The sequence below is a fragment of the Bubalus kerabau genome, chromosome 22, assembly GCF_029407905.1.
Source record: "Bubalus kerabau isolate K-KA32 ecotype Philippines breed swamp buffalo chromosome 22, PCC_UOA_SB_1v2, whole genome shotgun sequence".
NCBI classification, from domain to species: Eukaryota; Metazoa; Chordata; class Mammalia; order Artiodactyla; family Bovidae; genus Bubalus; species Bubalus kerabau.
The window spans coordinates 20,034,939-20,057,811 of record NC_073645.1 but is presented as its reverse complement, the minus strand read 5'-3'; the positions used below and the strand labels follow the sequence as shown (position 1 = coordinate 20,057,811).

At 38.9% G+C, this 22,873-nt stretch overlaps 2 protein-coding genes across 16 annotated transcripts in view; both read right to left on the bottom strand.

Annotated features, from left to right (window-relative positions):
* ZNF518A (zinc finger protein 518A) overlaps window positions 1-22,873 on the bottom strand; it is a 55,076-nt gene that overhangs the window by 15,133 nt on the left and 17,070 nt on the right. For 4 of the 15 annotated variants that reach the window (XM_055560748.1, XM_055560751.1, XM_055560749.1 and 1 more), the window contains exons 1-2: window positions 11,727-12,190; window positions 9,739-9,824 (exon numbers count right to left, since the gene is read on the bottom strand). The gene's annotated coding sequence lies outside the window, so the exon portion shown is untranslated. Of the gene's footprint in view, window positions 1-9,694; window positions 9,825-10,252; window positions 10,373-11,452; window positions 11,697-11,726; window positions 12,191-12,280; window positions 12,506-12,557; window positions 13,160-22,873 lie in introns of those variants that run through there. The other 11 variants (XM_055560752.1, XM_055560754.1, XM_055560761.1 and 8 more) reach the window with 11 other exon arrangements.
* LOC129636975 (cytoplasmic dynein 1 light intermediate chain 1) lies at window positions 20,634-22,386 on the bottom strand. Its single transcript, XM_055560762.1, has one exon. The coding sequence runs from the start codon at window positions 22,379-22,381 to the stop codon at window positions 20,810-20,812; it is 1,572 nt and encodes a 523-aa protein (XP_055416737.1). The 5' UTR covers window positions 22,382-22,386; the 3' UTR covers window positions 20,634-20,809.

Genomic DNA, 22,873 nt, shown 5'->3' with positions numbered 1-22,873 from the left:
ACAGACTGCGCAAATATACCATATGGGCCTGGGACATTTTTAAATTTTAGATATTATAATCTTTGAAAGTTCTTCTATGGTTTCTGGGATCGTTGAGTGCTCTACTGCTTAAATCACTTTTGGCAGTCTATGTTTTCCTTGAAAAAAATCAACTTCCTTCACATTTTTAAAATATACTCCCCCAGAAAAGTTACTTTTAACAATCTATCCTACAGAAATAAAAGCAAAACATATAGATATGTACCTTAAATACATATCTTAAGCACTTAAATGCCCATAAGAAAATGATTAAGTAAATTATGGAATACCACACATGAAAACAACATAAAGAATAAGGTGTATGTATTGAATTGACTTGTGAAATTTTTTTAGTTTTCAAAAAAGGAAGTTGCAGATTAATGCATTTAATATATTTTTAAATTAACAGGGAAGATCCTCATTTTTACATCAGAAGGAAAGATTCTATGAGTACATGTTTGTAAACAAACAACTCTATAGTAAAGATACCCTTTAAGCTAATGATAACAAATTAAAAACATTTTTTTAAGGAATGACAGCAGAGCAAAGCAAAACAAGATAAAACAAAAAACAAAACAACAGGAAAGTAATCATCAGATCTCCTAAGAACCTTGACTAAAACCTAGGGAGTAGTATCACTACAAGTTTTTACCGAGACCTGCCCATATTCCCACCCCACTCCAGTACTCTTTTGCTTGGAAAACCCCATGGACGGAGGAGCCTGGTGGGCTGCAGTCCATGGGGTCGCTAAGAGTTGGACACAACTGAGCGACTTCCCTTTCACTTTTCACTTTCCACTTTCATGTATTGGAGAAGGAAATGGCAACCCACTCCAGTGTTCTTGCCTGGAGAATCCCAGGGACGGGGGAAACCTGGTGGACTGCCGTCTATGGGGTCGCACAGGGTTGGACACGACTGAAGCGACTTAGTAGCAGCAGCCCATATTCCTGCCCTTGAATTCTAGGAAATGGGCTTCCCTGGTAACTCAGACTGTAAAGCGTCTGCCTACAATGTGGGAGACCCAGGTTTGACCCCTGGGTCGGGAAGATCCCCTGGACAACGAAATGGCAACCCACTCCAGTTTTCTTGCCTGGAAAATCCCATGGACTGAGGATCCTGGTAGGCTATATTCCATGGGGTCTCAAAGAGTCGGACACAACTTCACGACTTCACTTTCACTTTCAATACTGGGTTGGCCAACAAGTTCACTTGGGTTTTTCAGTAAGATGTTCTGGAAAAACCTGAACAAATAATTTTGGTCAAGCCCAATACCATTCCCCCTATTCAGCTGATGGGCTTCCCCTTGTGGCTCAACTGGTCAAGCCACAACTTCCCTTGTGGCTTCACTGGCAATGCAGGAGACCTGGGTTCAATCCCTGGGTTGGGAAGATCCCCTGGAGAAGGGAACAGCTACGCACTCTAGTATCCTGGCCTGGAGAATTCCATGGGTCCATGGGGTTGGAAAGAGTCATAGACACGACTGAGCGACTTTCACTCTCACTTTTCAGCTGACACTAGTGTAAACTGACTTAAGCTACTAGGTATTACTTGTAACCAAAGGTTCTTAAGACTTGAAGTTAACAGATCAATGTTGACTGTATCTACTTCACAGAAAGGTAGATTTTATGACAATCCTTTAGAGAGTAGCAGGGCTTAAACATGTAAGAAAGGAGCAAAGGTTATCAAGTTCAGAAAAACAAAAAGGAAACACTGCAAGAACTGTAAAATCTAGATTATAGAGAAAATGGGAGGTTAATTAAGAGGACCGTAGAGGACAGATCTGAACTTGAAAGGTAACAAGGAGCCATTCCTGTCAGTTCATGAGCAGAGTTACAGAAGCAGTATTTTAGAAATGGTATAGAATGCTACTAGAAAACAGAAAGCAAGATATATTCGAGGAAGAGAGTAAAAACAGAAGGAAGAAAACTAAGAGAACTAAGTGATAATCCAAATAAAAAGAGAGGAACCAGAAAACTGGCAGTGTTGGCATACATTAGGAATCACACAGTAGGTACAGAGAAACTTTTAAAAAGATGATTCCCAAAGTAAAATGCCAAGGATAAAGACTTAGAGTGAATAAAAAGAACAATTCCTTGAGAGTTTTGTTTATTTTCTATAACAGATCAAAAAGCAAAGACATTCTACAGTGTTCAGTTTTAGTGTAAACGTATTAAAAAGGAAGAATCTATGTGCAACTTACAACATTCCAGTTGCTTAAACATTAAACAAAGAACTAAAAACCTCTTGAATTTAACTGACCCTATTTGTGACTCAGCATGTAGCTCTGTAACTTGTCACATTACACAGTTAGGAAAACTAGTCATTATTTTTTAAAACTATTGTATTTCTTGACTTAATTGAATTTTTTTCTGCAGAGATAACTGAGTGCAGAATGGTCACATAAATATGCAACTAGAGATAAAACCAAGAGCATGCAGCAGGAAGAGCTTACTGAAAAATGTAAAGAACACACAAAAAAACTAAAACTTTTATTTTCAAAGCAGGATCTATTTTAGTGTCTTCAAAATAATAACTATTATCTTTTCATGACTTAGAACATTTTGGGCTTACTCTTTTTGTAGCTATTTAAAGTTTTTCAAAAGTTTACCCAGGAAGCTAATGCCTATCATATTTTGAAAAAGTAAAAGATTAAATTTTGTAGAAATTTATATTAAAGTTGGTTCCCTTCAAATCACTGTGGCCTAATGACCATCTTCAACACAAAAAAAGAGGAAAAAAAAAAGGTTAAGTATACAAATGTGATCAAGTACAGATACAGAAATACTAAAAATGCTAGTATGTACATATGAGCCACATACCACTAAGGTAGGCTGGTGACACTGGTATACAATGAAGGAGTTTAAAATAAAAATTAAAACACAGAAGCAGTTCCTGGTTCAGATGAATCTTACTTATTACTCTCTGAAACTACAACTGCTCACTGAATACACACACACACACACACACACACACAGCCCAATATACATGATGCTTTCTGCTCCCCTACATATCCACTTTCCTTTATGTTCATACTATTTCCTTTCACCAGGCTTGTCATCCCCTTCACTCAACTCTGGTCAAACTTCTTTTCTAATTCTACTTTCTACACAGACATGAAATCTTCTGCAACATACACCGATCTCTCCCTTCTCTGAATATCCATTTAAAGGACAGCCACTGTGCATCATTTTACTGCAAACTGTTTTATAGTTACATCATTTCCTTTTACAAGTTTTACATCCCAAGAAAATTTATAAGCTTCTTAAAGACAAGTTCTATTTCATATTTATCCCTCACAAAACCCAAGAAGACTGGGTACACAGGGACCTAACAAATTCTAATTTGTTTATTATTTTCTTCTCTCCATCCCCACTGGCATCATCTTAGCCCACTGTCATCTCTAACTCGGATTAAAATGATAGTCTTCCTAACTGGCATTCATGCTTGCCCCTTGCCCATCACCCTTCTCTGAATCTATTCTCCACAATGGAGCAAAAGTCATCTTAATATAAAATAGATCACGGTGTTCTCCGCTTAAAATTCCTTAGGGGCTTCCCAAAGCACTTAGCAAGTAAAATACAATCTCTTGGCCAAGGCCTGCAAGCAACAGTGACATACGGTCCTGGACCTCTGTCTTCAACTTCATCTCACACCACTCTCCCCATCTGTAAATATACTCCAGGGCTTCCCTGGTGGCTCAGATGGTAAAGAATCCACCTGCAATGTGGGAGACCTGGGTTCAATCCCTGGATTGGGAAGATCCCCTGGAGGAGGGCATGGCAAGCCACTCCAGTATCCTTGCCTGGAGAATTCTTATGGACAGGAGCCTGGCGGCTTACACTCCATGGATTCACAAAGAGTTGGACATGACTGAGCGACTAAGCACACAGTACAAGCCACCATATATAGACAGTCTCTCAGTTTCTCAAATACTTCTCTCCCATCTTTCGTATCTCAGGCCTTTCTCTGCACCTGCTACTCCCTGCTTGAAACAGTCTCTCTTCCATTCCTCAAATGACTAGATTCCTTAGTTTTTAGGCAGTTCAAATGTCATCATCTCAGAGAGGTTTTCCTCAACCTATAAGCCATTCCTTCCTCAAACAAACAAACAAACAAAAAAACTGTTTTCTATTTTATACCCTCATATTTATTTTTCTATAACATTTTCTCCTCTGGAAATATTTTATGTATTTGTCAATTTATTTCCCATGTGTCTCTACCACTGGAATAAGCGCTACATAAGTATATGGACTATATCTATCAGGTTTTTGGCCATATGGCCAGCATCTTGTACAGTGCCGGGCTTGCAGCTAGCACCAAATATGTGCCAGTCTTTGTTCTAAACACTGGGAATACAGCAGTGAATGAAAAAACAGACAAAAATCCCTCCCCTCATGGAGCTAACACTCTGATTATTTAGATAATAAACAATGTAGGTAAATCATATAATACAGTCAAAGGTGACAAGTGCTGTGGAGAAAAATAAAGCAGGGAAGGAGAGGCGGAACCAGAGAATTCCAATTTTAAATACAAAGTCAGGGAGACCTCACTTGAAAAGGTCTTATTTGAGCTAAGATCTTAAGGAGTTGAAGCAGACAGCATTCTAAAAAAGAAAGAGTAAGTGCCAACATCCCGAGTGTGCAGCATGCCTAACACGTTCGGGAAACAGCAACAAGACAGTCAGTACGACGGGAACAGAAAACACCATGGGGAAAGCAACCAGAGGAAGATGAGGTCAAAGAAACAATGAAGACAGCTGCTGGAGCATTGTGGGTAGAGAAGTAACATGAGCTACGTTGTTTTTTTAAAAGATCACTCTGGCTGCTATGTTAAGAACATGGTATTTGAGAAGGAGGTTAAAAACGGATGCTTCTCAGGTAGCTCTACTGGTAAAGAACTTGCCTGCCAAGGCAGATAGACGTAAGAGAAGCAGGTTTGATCCCTGGGTCGGGAAGATCCCTTGGAGAGGAAATGGCAACCCACTCCAGTACTCTGGCCTGGAGAATCTCATGGACAGAGGAGCCTGGCAGGCTGCAGTCACATGGAGTCACATGTGACTTGTCACATGGAGTTGGACGTGACTGAAGCAACTTAGCATACACACAAAAACAGAAGCAAGGAGATCACTTTGGAGATTATTAGACTACAATTACCCAGGTAAGAGATGGTAGCTTAGTAAAGACAATGATACAATGGTCAGATTTTGAACATACTTTGAAGATTGAGACTACAGGATTTACTAACAGACTAAATTTGGTCCATGAGAAAAAGAAACACATCAAGGATAACTCTGAAAGTTCTGACCTCACCAACTGGAAGAAATGAGTTGTTATTTACTAAGGAAAGATGGTGTGAGGGTGGTAGGTTTGGAAAGTATATCAAGAGTTTGGTGTTGCCCATGTAGAATCTGAGATATCTAGTTGACATCCAAGTGGAAACATGGAATGTATAACTGAATACAGAGCTCTAGGTTTAAGATAAAATTGGAAATTATTAGTGTGTGTGTATATAATGTGCATGTGTATGTTATTTTTATAGGTAGAACTGGATGAAATCACCAAAGGATAAGTAAAAAAAGAGAGAAGTCCAAGGCCTGAGCCTTGAGATGTTCCAAAATTTAGAGGAAAAAGAGAAGAGCTGGTATGACTGAAAGAAAAGACCAGTGAGAATGAAGGTGAATTAGGAGACTGGTACCCTCAAAGCAAACTGAAGAAAGTGGTTCCAGAATCGTAACAATCAACTCTGTCAAATAAGATGAAGACTGAGAACTGATCACTGGACTTTATGTCAAGAGTGCTAGTGACACTGATTAGAATGGTTTCAAGTGGAGTTACAGAGAAAGGTTCACAAGTACTAAGAGAAAATAGGATGCATTTAAGAGAAGCAGAGATGTAGTACAGATAACTCTTTCAAGGAATTTTACTACAAAGGACCAAGAAACAGAGGAGTTGGGAATTTTTTGTTTGTTTTTTAAAGGTAAAAGAAATGATAGTAGGATTGCATGCTTATAAAAAATGACCCAGTAAAAATTGTTAAAATCACTGATGGAAGAGAGAAAGAAAAGAAATGCAGTGGTAATGTCCTTCAAGCTCCAATACTTAGGCCACCTGATGCAAAGAGCTGACTCATTAAAAAAGACCCTGATACTGGGAAAGACTGAAGGCAAGAGAAGGGCACAGAGGACGAGATAGTTGTATGGCATCACTGACTCGATGGACATGAGTTTGAGCAAATTTTAGGAGATGGTGACGGACAGGGAAGCCTGGCATGCTGCAGTCCATGGGGTAGCAAAGAGTCGGACACAACTGAGCAACTGAACAATGAACAAGAACAAAGTAATCTCCTTCAGTAAGTGAGAAGAAATGTAATCCAGTGAGCAAGTGGGAGAGTTGAACTTAGAAAAGAATAAAGATAATTCATCTACAGTTACTGGAGAGAAGGAAAAAGATTTCAGCAGGTGGGTAGATGTTATTGTGAGAGGTCGTGGAATGAAATGTTTCATTAAGTCTATGACAGGGGTTGGCAAACTATAGTCAACAGTCAGTTCTGGCCTGCTGCCTGTTTTTGTAAATTAAGTTTCACTGGAACACAGCCACATTCATTCATTTACATATTGCCTATGGCTGCTTTGGTGTTACACAACAACTGGCAGGTGCAACAGAAACTGTATGGCCCATTAAACCTAAAGTATATACCACCTAGTCATTTACAGCCAAAGTCAGCCACCCTGGCATGCTAGAATACAACAGCATTTAATGAGAATGACACATTAACCTATACATCATTCCTAATATCTGGAGTAATCAAACATTAACTTCACTCCTTATCTCTTTTCAAATATTTTTATAACTACTGCTACATTAATTTTGAACTAGCTTTATCTCTAGGGATGGGGTGTGTTTCATCACTGTACTAAGGGCATCTTTAAAAAAGGAGGCAGTAAGAAGAAATAAACTAGTTGCACATAAAAACAAAGAACAGCATTTCAGGTTCATTACTTTTTTAATTTTCCAGGCAGATGGATGGATTAGCAACAAGATCTTTTCCATGACAAATAAATGTACACCCACTTGAATAAACTTATTTTATATCTTAGCATCACAAAATGGCATCACACTGAAAGCAATACAAGCATTTTATTCAAAGAAAGCCCCACTTCAGTAAAAAGAAGCGAAATTTCTGCCTGGCTTTCCAAATACCTCATATACAGGCTTACCTAAAACAGCCAGCCTTATTTCCCATTATCTCTCATTTTCCCAAAATACAAATTGTTACTGTCAAACCAATCTCCTACCCATCTCGGATCAGCCCTTAATCATTCCATCTGTTCTTCAATTACTCTTTACGTCTATCAAAACCCAATTCTTAAGTCAAAATCCATTTGAAATTATACCTCCTTCAAAAAACTTTCCTAGACTGGGCCAGCCCTCACTAACTTTCTATCAGAACTCAGACTTACAACCCATACAACTGTGTTCATTTATCCTTTTAAGCTGTTTGTGTTATGTCTCATGTATATCAATCTGGATGCCTTAACTGAACTATAAGCACTCTGAAGACAAAGACATCCTCTTATACTTATATACTACTAAAAAGCTAAGTACAGCATGGATTATTCTCAACACATGCTTGTTGATCTATGTAACCTATTACATAAAAATGTGCTGTATTAGAGAAAGCCCACCATCCACTCAGTCTAGTATGTATAATCCTCGCCTACACAGGCAGGCGCACATACTTGTACATATTACTATGTATTCAATTAATATTTGTAGGTTGAACAAAGAACTAAATACATGTACAGTGAATGAATGCATGCATGTATGACTAAAGGAAAGCTCTTATAAGGTAGAGGAAAAGGGCAAATTGTGGATGGATATGAATGACCAACTTGAAGTTATAGATCCTAAATTCCTAAGGGCCATATATTCATCAGGATGTTTTCTGCTACAATCCAATTCAAACTAATTTATATGCAGAATTTTAGCCCCAGGGACTGGAAAGGACACCAAGCTAGCAGACAGAATCAAAAGAAAACCACACATATCTGATACCATCGTTCCTGAGACTAAAAGTAGTACTCTATCTCCATCTATCTCCCATCTCTATATGGCTTCACTTTCACCTACTACAGATAGGATTCTCATATACATGGCAAAGAAAGTCACTAGCATCCTCCCAGATTAACAATGTTTGAGAAAAGGGATCACCGTTTTCCCAGCATTCATACATCAATTTCTAAGGATTTTGATTGGCTCTGCTTGAGTAACAGGTAATCATTGTTGCAACAAGGATGACTGGGCCAAGTTGTAAGACAGACTGATAAGGTAAGCCACCAACTACTCATAACAGGGAATAGATGATTCCCAAATGAAGAGATACTGAGCTGATGAAACAACATACATGCACACACACACAAACACACACACACGTGTGTGGGTGTGTATATATATATATATATATATATATATACACACACACATCGTCTGCCAGCCATAACCTCCAACTAGCAATTAATTAGGAATTGGTGATGACTTTACCATTATTTTGAAACTATTTGACTTTCCAAAGGGCCAATATAAATTAGTACTTCTTGAAATGAGACCCATGTGAAATCCACTTAATTTTCCTAAGCTTTAAGTCATGAACCTGCATTCCAATATTCTGACATCTGTTTCAAGCAATCATACCAATCACGATCTTAAAATTTTAGTCAGATTTTGTTCACAATTTTTAAGTTCAAATAATTCAAATCATTTTGGTCAATCACCATACAGCAGTCTCTTATTCATTATATTTGAAGCTCTCATTGTTCATCATGTTACTTTTTCTGAGTAGTTCGGCTCACACCTAGTCAAGAATACTCTTGGCACTCAGTATTTACTTTGTCTACTCAGGAGCAGCACAGTATCCATGTGAATCTCAAATGGTAAGAGATCAAACAAATATCATATAAGAAGAAATGACACAGGTAAAGAACATAAATGATAACCTGGTATCATTTATACCAGAGTTATAGTTATAGGTATACATCTGGTGAGGGGAACTGTATGATACTGTGATATCCCAGAACCTACTGAATACAAAACAGCAGAGACACGTGTATTTCAACAGATAGATAAGCCATGTTTTTGTACAAAGGTACGGTATTTTCCACTGAGTGCAAAACGTTCCTTACATCACCATGGATTTGTTGGTAGGTATTTTTCCTTCTTTTTGTCCACACAAGGATACTCAGATGACTGTTTCCAGGAAACCAGCCTTAACTCTGTAGTGTCCCTTTTCTGATTCAGAATGTTGATATCATTAATCACAATACAAATATACATTAGATAATTTTTCTTTGTGTGCATTACTTCGCACTTACTAGAACAAAACACAAACACTCTTCTGACCATTTATACAGCTTCAAAACATCTTCCTACCATATTTATCTCTATCATTCATTACCCAGGAGCCCTGTAACGTCACCTTTACATTTAGAAGGATGATAAGAGTTAAAATCATCTTTAGATTTCTAATGAAATATTAAAACTTCAACTATGAAAAAACCTACTTTTTTTGCTTATATTAACATGAAAACCCATGTGTATATTATACTTAGGACAAAAACAAAACTATAACTTAACTTATATAATTACTCTATTCAGTCTAATATTAAAATATATTAACTTACTACTTAATAGATTGTATAGTATAGTACTTCAATCTTCACCATACCTCTTTCTTCAAGGAACAAAAGGCACACAATTTAATGCTTGGATAAAGCCACAATCAGGAACAGTGATCAAAAGGAGAGATGATATCTGGAAATGAAGACCAAAATTTTAAAATTCTGACTGCAAAAACACTCAGTAAAATGTTCTTAAGCTTTTGATTCAACTATGCTTCATAGTCAACATAGGTATATAAATTTGGGAAAAAAAAAATCTCTGCACTTAAATAACCTATCATTGACATTTAGTGATAACATGTCATAAATTTACAAAAGTCACAAAACTCAAAGCTTAGAAGGGAGCTTAAAATCAATCTCATTATCTTCATTTATTACACGATAGGGAAAATGTCTTGTCCCAACTCACAAAGCGAGAATTAGAATCTGGATCTGATTCCAACCCAGATACCCTACCATGACAATGCTACCTCTTAATTCTCATTTCTAAGGTCCATGAAAATTGCTCACCATGTGAAGTCAATACCCCACACAGAAGCGAAATACTCATAGCCTACACACCTGGGATAAGATAATTAAGAAAATTTTCAACTTTAACTTTTTTCTTTTGTTTATAGTGTTTTGCCAAAAACTTTTAGTAGAGTACTGAAGGAAACTGCGAAAGGTCCAAGTCTTTTACCACTAAAAAAAAAAAAGTTGTATTAGGTGATCTACAGCACACAATGCTTCAACATGAACAATTACAAACAGAAAAGTAAACAATAAAAGTAAATTAAAAGAGCAAAGTCAAATTTCAGACTTATTCTAAAATATATCCCGTCTGGAATGTTTCAAAATATAAACACTTTGGGGATCACAATACACCATATTGCTACCAGAGAGGATAGGAGAGGATCTTAAGTGTGATGATAAAAATCTCAATCATTTAAAAAGCTCGTACATTATCAATGTGCACAGCAGATATTTACTCTGGTTGCTGTCCTTTTATCCTTCCCTAAAAAGACATAAAACGTTCTGAACTGATATTTATACTTACTTCCATGGCAACAATAAAGAAAAATTTGGACGTGCAAAACAGGTTAGATACCTACATTTTCTCCTTCTCCACACTCTTGTTAATTTTCTGAATCTGGAACTTATGTACAAGAATTTTAACAAAAATCAACATGGTCTACTACGCTTACCGTCCTCGTGAAATGCTAACCCCCTGAAAATGTTAATACAAGGCAATGTCTTATTGAATTTCAAGAAAATTCCGTTTTGCTGAAAGATAATGAATCCACTTCAACTGTTTTGCAGTTAAACTCTGAAAGACGTTAGGGTATCTCATTGAATCAATTTAAGTGGTTGCTAAATGTTCAACTTGAAGACAAAAACTTTAGAATACACTGAAGTCAGATCCCTTCCTGCCTGAAAAACAATTCAACTTTATCAGTACACTAAGCCCAAAACATAGACGCTCAAAGTTAAGAAAATTCTCACCCTTATATACAGTTTGGTGGCATGTTTCATCACTGTGACAACCGTACAAAGTTCAACATTATTATGTATTCTTTAAACACTGACTTAATTTATTTTTCTACAGTTTTTTTAAAGTTTTTATAGCCAAACATATCCAACGAATGTTTTCGCTAATAGCTCACAAACACTAAATGGTCCCAAACTTAAACCTTAAAAAAACCTGAACCTTAATTTTTGCACTCAGAACCTTAAAGCTACCGTATCTGCTTCATTGGTCTACTTAAGAGTTATAACATTTACCTTATATACAGTCACCTTATATATCTTCAATTACCATAGTCTTCTAAGAAGACTGTCTACTTGACAATGAGGACCATCAAGTTAAGAACAGACTCAAAATGGACCCTACGACTAAGAAAGCCAGTTACAAAGAAATCCATCTGCCACTGGGTGTGGTTGGGGTCTGCACGGAAGAGCGCCCTTGGCCAACTCTGGAGAAGGGAACGCGCGCTAGAGAGGTGAGCATATCTGGAAGAAAAAAAAAAAATCTCCAAAGACCACAAACTGAACCCACAATGGGGAGCCGTCGAGTCCGGCTGCCTTGGGCCTGCGAACCTACAGCTCGAAGGGTGCAGTCTGAGGGGTACCCATGCAGTCTCCACCAGTCCCGGAACGCGCCGAGTAAGTGCTTCGAGCGCCGCGCGCCCCGCTCCGTCCCAAACACCGCGCCCGATCCGCCCCTTCCTCCGGGGTTCTGCTACCCCTCGGGCGTGCGGAGGCACACTGGGCCGCGTTCCCGCTCCAGCTCCTGGACTGTGGTAGAGTGCGGAGTTCAAAAAGCCCCGACGTAAAGCAAGCCCAGGCTAAAACGCTGAAGATTAGCTCTGGCAAGCTGCAAGAGCGCCGAGTCAAAGGACTGACTTCTCTAGAAAAACTTTGCGACAAGTTAGGCGGAAACGCTGAATGGCCGGGACTATTTAACAGACGCTTCCTATCACAAGAGGCGGAGCCCCGAGCGAGTTCGTGGGGGCTTTGTAGCCCCCACAAACTCGCCCTTTGCCCCCTGACTCGTTCTCTACAAGTCCCGGCATCCTAACAGGTCTGAGCGGCCCCGCTCACAGGGAATACCTGTCGTGGTCCCCATTGCCTGCGAGTCCCTGATGGCGGCCATTATGCTTCCATCCGGGTATTGCCGAAAAGCCTATCGGAGCGCTACCGGGAGCGCTTACTGCGGCGGAGGGATCCGCGCCGCACCTGAGTCGAGCGGAAGAGGACGGAGGCCGGCAGGGTCCGCCCCTCGCCCTGGTTAGACTAGGCCGCTGAACTGGGCTTGCCGCTGACCTTTCTAATTAAGCGCGCTTCCCGGGTGCCTGCCACAGTAGTGGCTCGCTCCCCCCTGGCTTACCAGGCGGTGGGGAGAGCCTACTGCCAAGGGAGTGAGAGACACATGTCCACTCTATGCTCTTTAGAGAAGACACCAGAAGCAGGAACTGGGCTCTGGGCAAACCTTTGCTTACTGGGAATGGTCTAAACCTGAGATTTTAATCATTTCCGGCTTTGCAAATGGCGTCTCCCCTATCCCTTTGCTTTTGGCACGCAGGGTGTAGCAGCCATTGCAGCTCATGTCAATGAAGGAAGCTGCTACAAGCAGCTCTGGAAGACATAGTCAACCCCAACCATGACATATTTAATAAGGCATCTGAAAACCAGCGTTCAACAAGAAAGTCTCTCATCCCCATCAAAGGAATCCTTCCCCCACATAGGGCTGGACAAAGAGGTCAATTAATATGATTAGGTTTACCCCAGGGGCCAATATGGCTCTTGTGTCCTTTAGTGGATTTCTGAAATTAAGCCTATTAATTGGCCTCACTTTTTTACATAAATTACTTTCCTCAGGAGGGGGTGGAGGTTTTTATGGCGGAAACTGCCTTTTTAAAAACGAAAAAAATAACAATAATAACCGGACTGGAGCGGAGGGATATGCCTAAATAGTAAAAGTGATACTACGATCGAATTTTTGCTTCCTGTCTTTTGTGTTCCATACATTATGAAGAAGTACATTTGCTGCTTATGACTGAAAAAAAAAAAACACCTTTAAAAATCTTTATTGTAAACATTTTTCATCCTCTTAGAGTATGCTTTGAAAACATCGACATGTAACCGTAGCACAAGACTGTCTCCATCCTTTAATAAAAATGTATTCTGTGGAATACTCCTTTTGCCTTTAAGGAGTTTTCTTATCACTCTCTACTAGTCTACATGATTCCTCCTGGAAAAAGCAAATGAGTGGTAGTACACATTCGGTGTGTTTATGTATCTTCTACCAGTATGCCTGTATAAAACACAAACAGAAATCTTCCATAGATACAGAAAGGAATGCCAATATGGAATGAAGAACATGTTCACAACGTGGATTTTATTTTGTGTTAAACATTGTCCTCCTCTCACCCATCTTAATTTTCATACAGGTCAGACATGGGCACACATCACAGAGGAAAGAGAAGCTAGGGTTTTTCTAATAGCAAAAAAGACGATAATTGGGAAGATGAAGTTATTTTGTGTTTTGATGTAATTTTTTGCCTTTTTTCACATTAAAAAAGTTCACTCCTCTTTTCTGAAGTACACACATTATAACTTCACTCGCGTTATATATTCACCTAAAAAACCTTGCAAATCTGCATGTTGTGAAAGAATTAGATTGTGTATTTATACGATCCCAAACTTGTTTCTTCCATATTTTCTTCTTCCATCTGAATCACACAACCACCATCCACTCTTGCCCTCTTTTTAGAACGTTAAGGTTAGCACACAAAAAGGGAAGGAAACAGGAAGGAAAGACGATGGTTAAAAGAGTGAGTCAGAATATAGAGAATATTGAAACAGCTTAAGAAAGGATTCTGGAATATTTTGTACCTCACGAAGACAGTTAATATATAGTGGAAATTAAATTTCACTCTAGGGATAGCAAGGTTATATATGCATTTACAAAAACGTAAGCACACTTCTAGTAATTGATAAGCATTATACAAATAACTATTACATTCATAATTAAAGAAATAAACGGTATTAATTTAAAGAGAAAATTTCTCTTTAAAATGACTGTCTCCCTATTTTGCTGATCTCTAAGTCCAAACTCCTACCTACAAAAATCTAGTGCAACCAGAATTGGAAAAATAGAGATACCAACAGCCTGGATGATCTAGCTTAAAGTGCTCACATTTCTTGGTTAAAAAATTATAGGTTTATTACTCTCTTCAATTATCAAACAAGTGTTAGTTGAACATGAGCTTCAAGTATTATCCTTCCCAATGTCCTCTGCAAAGTTTGTTAACTTAATATTTATTCAGCAGATATTTCCTTGAACACTTACTATGTGCCAGAAACTGTACTAATGATAAGACATAACCCCTCCTGGAGTCATTTGTGTTCCTTTTCTCCCCTTAGTGGGATATGCTCTCAGATTTCTTGAAGTTAGCTGGTAACCCTACCCACCCAGCTTCAGAAGGGTGCCAACTACAGAAGATCATGTGACTAATTTCTGTGGCCTCCTGGCAGTTTCATTAAGGTCTGTGAGTGACATCCTATTTAATTACTTCAAACAGTTGTCAGGAGTTTAAGCTGTAGCTTCCTAAAATGCACAAGCTTAGAGCTGGAAGGATTCTAGAGATTACTAACCACTCCTTCATTTGATAGATGAGCAAAGGAAGGCTCAGAGAGGCTAGGTAATTTACTCAAAGTCACACAGCAATCTGGTGGCATGCTCTGCCTAATGATCCAGAGAAGTGCTCTTTATACTAGTGCACATTGCCTCTTACCCTGTATAGATGAGGGCCCTAAAAGGAAGCCAGGATTTTAGCAAGGATGAATGTGGAAGAGCCTCACGCTGCTGCTGCTGCTGCTGCTACGTCGCTTCAGTCATGTCCGACTCTGTGCGACCCCATAGACAGCAGCCCACCAGATTTCCCCGTCCCTAGGATTCTCCAGGCAAGAACACTGGAGTGGGTTGCCATTTCCTTCTCCAATGCATGAAAGTGAAAAGTGAAAGTAAAGTTGCTCAGTCGTGTCCAACTCTTCTGGACCCCATGGACTGCAGCCTACCAGGCTCCTCTGTCCATGGGATTTTCCAGGCAAGAGTACTGGAGTGGGGTGCCATTGCCTTCTCCGAGCCTCACTCTAAAATCACCCAATTCGGTGAGTTCAAGGGAAAGAATGAAGAAGAATGGGAAACATTTAGAGATATATATACACAGAAAGAGGGGAGAAGGGACAAAAATGAGGATTGAGATCACTCATTCAAAAGCACATCAAAACACCAAAGCACCATACAAAATAATTAGAATAAAATTTGACTTTTGTCCTTCTTGGAGGGGACAGAATGGAGCCCTTATCAATCTTTGGGACACCTGTGCAACCAGTTTTGATGGCTTCAAGGTTCTTTACAGCCAAGTGCATGGTCTGCAAACCCACGGATCAAATCCAGTCTACGTGTCTGTGTAAATAAAGTTTTACTGGAATGTTAAAAAAAAAAAAAAAGACATGACCCCTCATGGAGTAACCAGTAGGAAGGGAGAATCTTGAATATCTAAAAGATTCCATGATTAAACAGAGCAAATACAAATGTGGGACTTCAGACACTATCACAGGTGATGAGAAAGATTTTGCTGGAGTAGGCATCCCTGCCAGTTTCCTTGCAACTCATACTTCCTAGATGACCAACACTTTGGATATGCTGCTATTTTTATTAAGTTTTTATTAAAGATATTAAAGTCCCTCTTTCTTAGTTTCAGTGGATAGAATATTTGAATGTGAAGAAAAGTTAAACTATATAAACTATATTGGCCTTACATAAATATTTTAGGGCACCTTTTCCTGTCCCCAATTATATAAAATTCTAAGAAGCTCTGTATCCTGAGGGTAACAGAACAGAGGGTACAGATAACTCAAGGCCTTAGAAAAATTAAAAGAGGGAACTGAAAGGTAGCTAATTATATTTCTTGTAAGAACAAACCTGGTACATATATATGTTATATATACTCCTCTGTATACTCTTTTATATGAATAGTACATTTCACTATTTTAAATTTTAAAAGAATAAAAGTAAAGGGTTTTCCTTTTTTCTTTTTGTTGTTGTTGGAGATTCAGTACTACCTTTCCTTCTCCAGGGGATCTTCCCAACCCAGGGATACAAAGAAATGTAAAAATTCAAGAAAAATGCTCACCGAGATTGACGTTTAGATTCTTTCAATAAAGCCCACTAATCAATAAGCAATCCAATTAATGTTCAAGCACCTTGCCTTTAAATATAAAAACTTTAGGGAGCCAAGGATAGTAAGAAATTTAATAAAAAGCTCCCCAAATATAGATTTTTTAAAAAGAAATATTTTTTGGTAAAAAAAAAAACAACAAAAAACCAAACAGAAAAAGTAACAGAAGAGAGACAATGCAGCAGGCAGAAGAAAGCAAAACAAAAGCACTATTTTATACTCAGATATATAAGAAAAGATAGTGAAAGAAGAGCAGAAATACTATAAAAAAAGGAATATCCCAAGGCCAAGAAGGCACTCTTGAAAATTAAAAGAATGCTCTTAAATATTTAATAAATAGTTTGAAGATAAAATTGTAAAAACTTCCCCCCAACAGAAAAAAATTTAGAAGTGAAAAATGAAATATATTTAAAAATTAAAATCTAACATCCAATTAACAGGAATTCCAGAAAATGAGAAAAGAGAAATGAGAAGAAATCACTATATTAAAAATGTAAGAAAATGTCCCAGAACTGAAGGGCATGAATTTACACTGAAATTACTCATTGAATGCTCACCCAAATGACTATACCAAGATAAATCATGGTGAAATTCAGAAAATCAGGGTATAAAAAGCTTAAAATCTTTCAAAGAGAAAAAGTAGGTCACATACAAAATATTGGGAATAAAAATAGAATCAGATTCCTCAATGATAACACAAATGGCTAAAGAAAAGTTAAGTAATACCTTCAAATTTTAAATACTTTTCAATTTTTTTTCCAACATAGGGTTCTACAACCAAACTATCAATTAAGCATGTGAGTAGAATCAATACATTTTCAGAACATGTACTCTTTCCCAAAAAGGTAATGATTCACTAAAATGAGGGAGTAAACCAAAAAAGAGTTAAGACATGGAAACCAGGACATAGTGGATATAAGTCAGGAGAAAGAAGAAGAAAATCCTAAATAATAATAAAAGAAAGTCCCAGGGAGAAAACAAAATCTTCCAGTGGCTCTATGCAGGAACTGTGATAGTCTCAATTTACTCTGGAACCAAAGGCTTGTAATCTGTAATAGAAAATCTTGTTCCATTCCACAGGGATAGGATTGGCTGAAAAAGACAGCTTCAAAATAACTAGGCAGGAAAATGTGAGCAAAGAGCAAGAGAGAGAGAGAGAACAAACAAAAGTAACCTTCTCTCTGAATTAAATTCCAAACTCCATCTAAATGCTATAAAAGTAGCCTTTAAGATCAAACTTCAGTACATAAATTCACTCTGGAAGAAAATGAACTGCCTCACACACAAAAATTAATGAAGGAATGATGTTACTAAGAACAGGCAAAGAATTATGAAGCAGAAAGAAATGAAACACAAACAAGTTGATATTTTAAAAGAATCATTTTAAAATACAATTAGAAAATCCTGGAATAGCCATTGAAATAACATAATACAGACAGGATAAGCTCTCGGAGAAGGCAATGGCACCCAACTCCAGTACTCTTGCCTGGAAAATCCCATGGATGGAGGAGCCTGGTTGGCTGCAGTCCATGGGGTTGCTAAGAGTTGGACACGACTAAGAGACTTCACTTTCACTTTTCACTTTCATGCATTGGAGAAGAAAATGGCAACCCACTCCAGTGTTCTTGCCTGGAGAATCCCAGGGATGAGGGAGCCTGGTGGGCTGCTGTCTATGGGGTCGCACAGAGTCAGACACGACTAAAGCGACTTAGCAGTAGCAGCAACAAGGTCTACAGTGGCTACAATAGAAAAGAGAATAAATGTGAAGATAGCTCTGAGGAATTTCCCCAAAATGCAGCAAATATGCTTGTTTAGTTGCTCAGTCATGTCTGATTCTTTGCAACCCCAAGGACTGTAGCCCGCCAGGCTCCTCTGTCCATGGGGATTCTCCAGGCAAGAATACTGGAGTGGGTTGCCATGCCCTCCTCCAGGGGATCTTCCCAACCCAGGAATCAAATCAGGGTCTCCTGCATTGCAGGTGGATTCTTTACCAGCTGAGCTACCAGGAAAACCCCTCATGATGCATAACTCACTTATTTCAGCAGTTTTCCATTTTTCATACCTTCTTTTACCGAAAACACTTCCCTTAAAAGTTTTTCCCACATTGTGTTCCTTTTCTTGTTAACAAATTTGCAATCGATAGAATATAGTCTTATTTGACCTCTAGTAAATCCAGGTACAACAGAAGTATTTTACCTATTGATGGTTCTAAAGACATGTCTGTATTACCAGGTAATAATTCAATGTTGAACATTTTCCAGTTCACGTGAACCTGAAATTCATTTAGTTTAATTTGTAATTGTTGGTTTGTAAGCACTTACTTTTCTTTAAGCCAGTTAAATAGAGCACATTTACTAATTAATCTCAATAATATTATCCAGAGACAAAGACACACACTGAGACACACACATATCCAGACAGCCTCAATGCAAGATTTAACTTCATTTTCTAAACTTAGTCATGAATCAGATATTACAATATAAAATTCAATAGTTTATAAATAACAGTTGGAATAAATAAAAATTTTAAAAGCTTCTTCCCATTTTCCCCTTAGTCTCAGGAATTAGAGATGGTCTAGATTAGTATTTCTGAGAGGCCTGATCTCAAGGCACAGGGAGAGAAAATCAAGCTCTAACAAAATGGCAGCAGGTCTAAACAAAATGGCAGCCACACAAAGCAAAATGGCCATCACAAATCACAACACAGAACACACACACATGCCCAGTCATCCTAATCAGACACTCCTTAAAATACAAGATTGCAGTCTCTCAGAAAACCTCCTATAGAGACGCAGAACTTCAGATCCAAGTATGAACAGAGTAAATGAAAATATCTCAGGTCTTCAAAGATTTCAAAGGGAGGAATGGAGGCCAGGTTGAAAGCAGAAGGGGAGGAAGGCGGGGTGGGGGGGTGGTCAAAAGGGGTGGCCTTATAGATGTCTCTTGCCACCTGCAGATACCCAGGCGTTACCAGACTTTACCCTGGAGCTCTGGGGAAGGGAGGATTGGAACTCAGCCCTACCAGAAACCAGACCAGACCAGAATGGAACCAGAATTCAAACCAGAAACCAGACCAGAACAGAACCAGAATTCAAGTTATCTGCCAAGTGAAGGTGATAGGCCTCCAACTCTCAGCTCAGGCTGAGGTCCTTCAACTGGACTCCTGAGTCCAGGAGAGGGAGATGAGGAAAAAAAAAAAAAAGGTAGGACAGGAAGGGTTAAGAAGAGGAAAGAGAGAAGGAAGGAGAAAGAGGTCAGTAAAGTCTCTTGTTCTTTACCTGGTCAGGGTACTCTGACCTGTCGTCCATGCCAGGAGGAGACCAGGGACAAAAGGGTCCCAGTTGCAGCAGCGGGGTCTGGTCCCATCGGCTGGCAAGCTGGTCCATAAGTACCCTGAGTGGTCAGGATGTCAGTCTCAGTGAAGAGTCTCAGGGACTCTCCACTGAAAAAACAGATAATGGACATGGAGAATAAATTGAGTGTCTCCAACACATACATCTGTTGGAGCAGTACAAAAAATATGCAAGTGTGTTAATGTTGGAAAAGCAATAGTTTTTTTTTTTTTTTTGCAGAGAATAAATACTTTATTAACTGATTACAGTTGAAAGTCACAAACATAAAAGGGGTATATTAAGGCAGAGTCATATATATATATATATATATATAGGTAAATATATATATATATATAGATATAGACAAATCCAGACTGTTATACCTCTTTACATTTTAACCTCTGCATTTTTCTTTTATCCATTCAGGCAGCGTGCTTTCTTTTTCTTCTCAGTTAAAGAAACAAATCTTGACCAAAGTTTCTAAATCACATTTTGATAACTTATAGGACCATGGATTAAGACAGTGACTAGTGTATCCAACGCTACCTGACAGGATTCTCAGCACATTCCATGTGTGGTGGTATAGTTACGGTGGGGTGGAAAATCTGACAACTGATCATCCTTTTCCAGCAAAACTACTACATAATTCTTTAAAAGATTTCTTAACAGTCTTAACTAAAATAAGCTTGGACTTCCAAGTCAGTCAAATGCCCAAAGCGTATTATTTTTCTGCCCTTCCCAAACCCTCCTAGATGTTTTAAGTAGCCTTCAGAATATGATCCCATGGCTGTATTTCACATCTATAAATTTGAGTTTTTCAAAATCCAAAATTACTTTCTTATGCAAAGTGGCGATGCAAACAGCAATCCTACATAGTGTAGAATAATTTTTTCTGTATAGTTCCCTTTTATTAAAAAATGGGCAACCACACACACAAAAAAAGGACATAAATTTAGTCCATCTGAAAAAGCACTCCAGCTCCCTAATCCCACTTCTGAAGGAGAAGGCAGAGGCAAGTTTACATTATCCCAGAAAGTGAATAAATGGCTTTATTTGGCATCTTCAAGAAGCTTCTCCTTCCGCAGGAGATGTAGGTGTGGTAGTGGAGACTGTCACTGGTTTCCGTGCGATTCTGTCCAGCTCCGCATGGACGTCTGACAGGACGGGCTTCTGGCCTGACTTTTTGGCAGACGATGGTAAACCGCCGCCTCCGCCCGCAGCCCCATCTCCAGGGCCACCTCCAACACCAGGGCCTCCTGGGGAGCCAGTCTTCTTACTCAGCAAACTGTTAAAGAAATTTGCCAGGACACCTTCACTTGTAGCTCCAGCTTTCATGTTTGGATCAATCTTTTTTGACCCAGCAGGGATGGGTGACACGCTAGCAACGTTGGATGACACAGATCTGTTTGGTGTTCGAGGGGAGCCTCCTGGGACTCTTGGTGAGGCGTCCACAGGCCTTCCAGCTGCAGTTGGTGGTTGCTTTGCTAAAAGGGACTGTAGCTTCATAAGAAACACTTGGTCATCTTCCGCCATAATTTCCTTCTCATGCACAAACTTTCGGACAGGTGGTTTAGTTATGATGTCTTCAAAATTATCTTCTGCTTTTAACGTTTGAAAGTTTTCATGTAATATTCCTATTTTCTTATCATTATCCCACCCTGCTGGAATAAATACTGCATCTTTTTCCACAACAACAGCAGGAATCTTATAAGGAAATCCATAGAGTTTCTGGACGATGTACTTATATACTAAATCTATATTTTTATTTTCTTTTACTGAAGTGTATATAAGTGCTGCACCATACTGTAAACAAAACTTCCGGATATGTGACTGAATAAAATCAAAATGCTCATCTCTGTAGTCATGTTCTTTCTCCAACACACTAATGGCATCACACTTTGTGCACACCACTAGCACTGGAACGCCCAGGTTCTGTGTGAGCGTGTCCGCACCCAGAGGCAAGAGCACGCTGTCATCCCTGTCCTCCTGTGACGCGGTACTTCTTCTCTGAGGGGAAGCTGGGAAATCTTCTCCTGGTTCAACATATTCTTGAAAATCTCTCACCAACTTTTGTTCCATTTCTTTCATTTCTTCAGGAGGAATTTTCAATTTGTCAATATGTTCTCTAACAACACTTGCCCATTTCTGTAAAGAATCCAAAGCAGTCCAAGGCTTTGACATGTCAACAACCAGCATAACCAGAGTGTCCTTCAGAGAAATGGCATCCAGTGAAAATTTAAGGAGGCCTTTGTGATATGGGTCTCCATCCAAGATCCATACATTACATCTTGTTTGATCGTCCCTGTCTTCATCATGAACATTTAAGTACAGATATTCCAATCCTCTTCCTTTCTTGTACTCCTCTATTCCCTGAATTTTTCTTATTAAGCTTGTTTTTCCAGCTCCATCTTCACCCAGCAGCAGCACGTTCTTCCCCGCGGGGAGTTTGGAGCGCGAGCGGGTGGAGACCTCACTGAGGATGCAGGACCAAAGGTTCTGTCCGTCCTCGTCGTCGCCTGCCGCGGCGCCGCCGTTGCCCGACGCTAGCTCGTTGGCTAGGGGGCCGCCTGTGTAAGTCGCGGTTAATCCTGGCGGACAGGAACCGAAGGAGCCGACTCGCCCCACGGCCGCCATCTTGGTAGGGCGAAAAGCAATATTTAAAAGGATAAAATCTAAACATTTTTGTGAACTGAACAAATATGAGCCCTTCATTTAAAAATGTATCACAAACTCTCAATAGGATAAATAAAAACATACCTGGATATATTGAAATTTTTAAATATCAAGAGAGAAAATTGCTTAGAATTTTCAGTAAGAAAAGACAGAATAAATACAAATGAATGACAACCTAAAGACAAATTTTTCAATAACATACTTAATGCCAAAAACAATGGCACGACTTTTTTGAAATATTAAGAGATGGTGAATGTTAACCTAGGATTCTAGCTAAACTATTATAAAAAGGCAAAATAAAGATATTTATCATTCTATGAAAATTAAGTAAATTTATTCACCATATGTCCCCTCTAAAAATACTATTAAAAGAATGAATTTTAGCTAGAAGATAAGTAAACCTACGGAAAGGTGCGAGATTTAACAAAAATGGTGAGTTCTGAAATTTACAAC

What these genes read in the sequence shown, in the direction of transcription:
- LOC129636975 (XM_055560762.1), bottom strand. Translation starts at nt 22,381, where the DNA reads ATGGCGGCCGTGGGGCGAGTCGGCTCCTTCGGTTCCTGTCCGCCAGGA.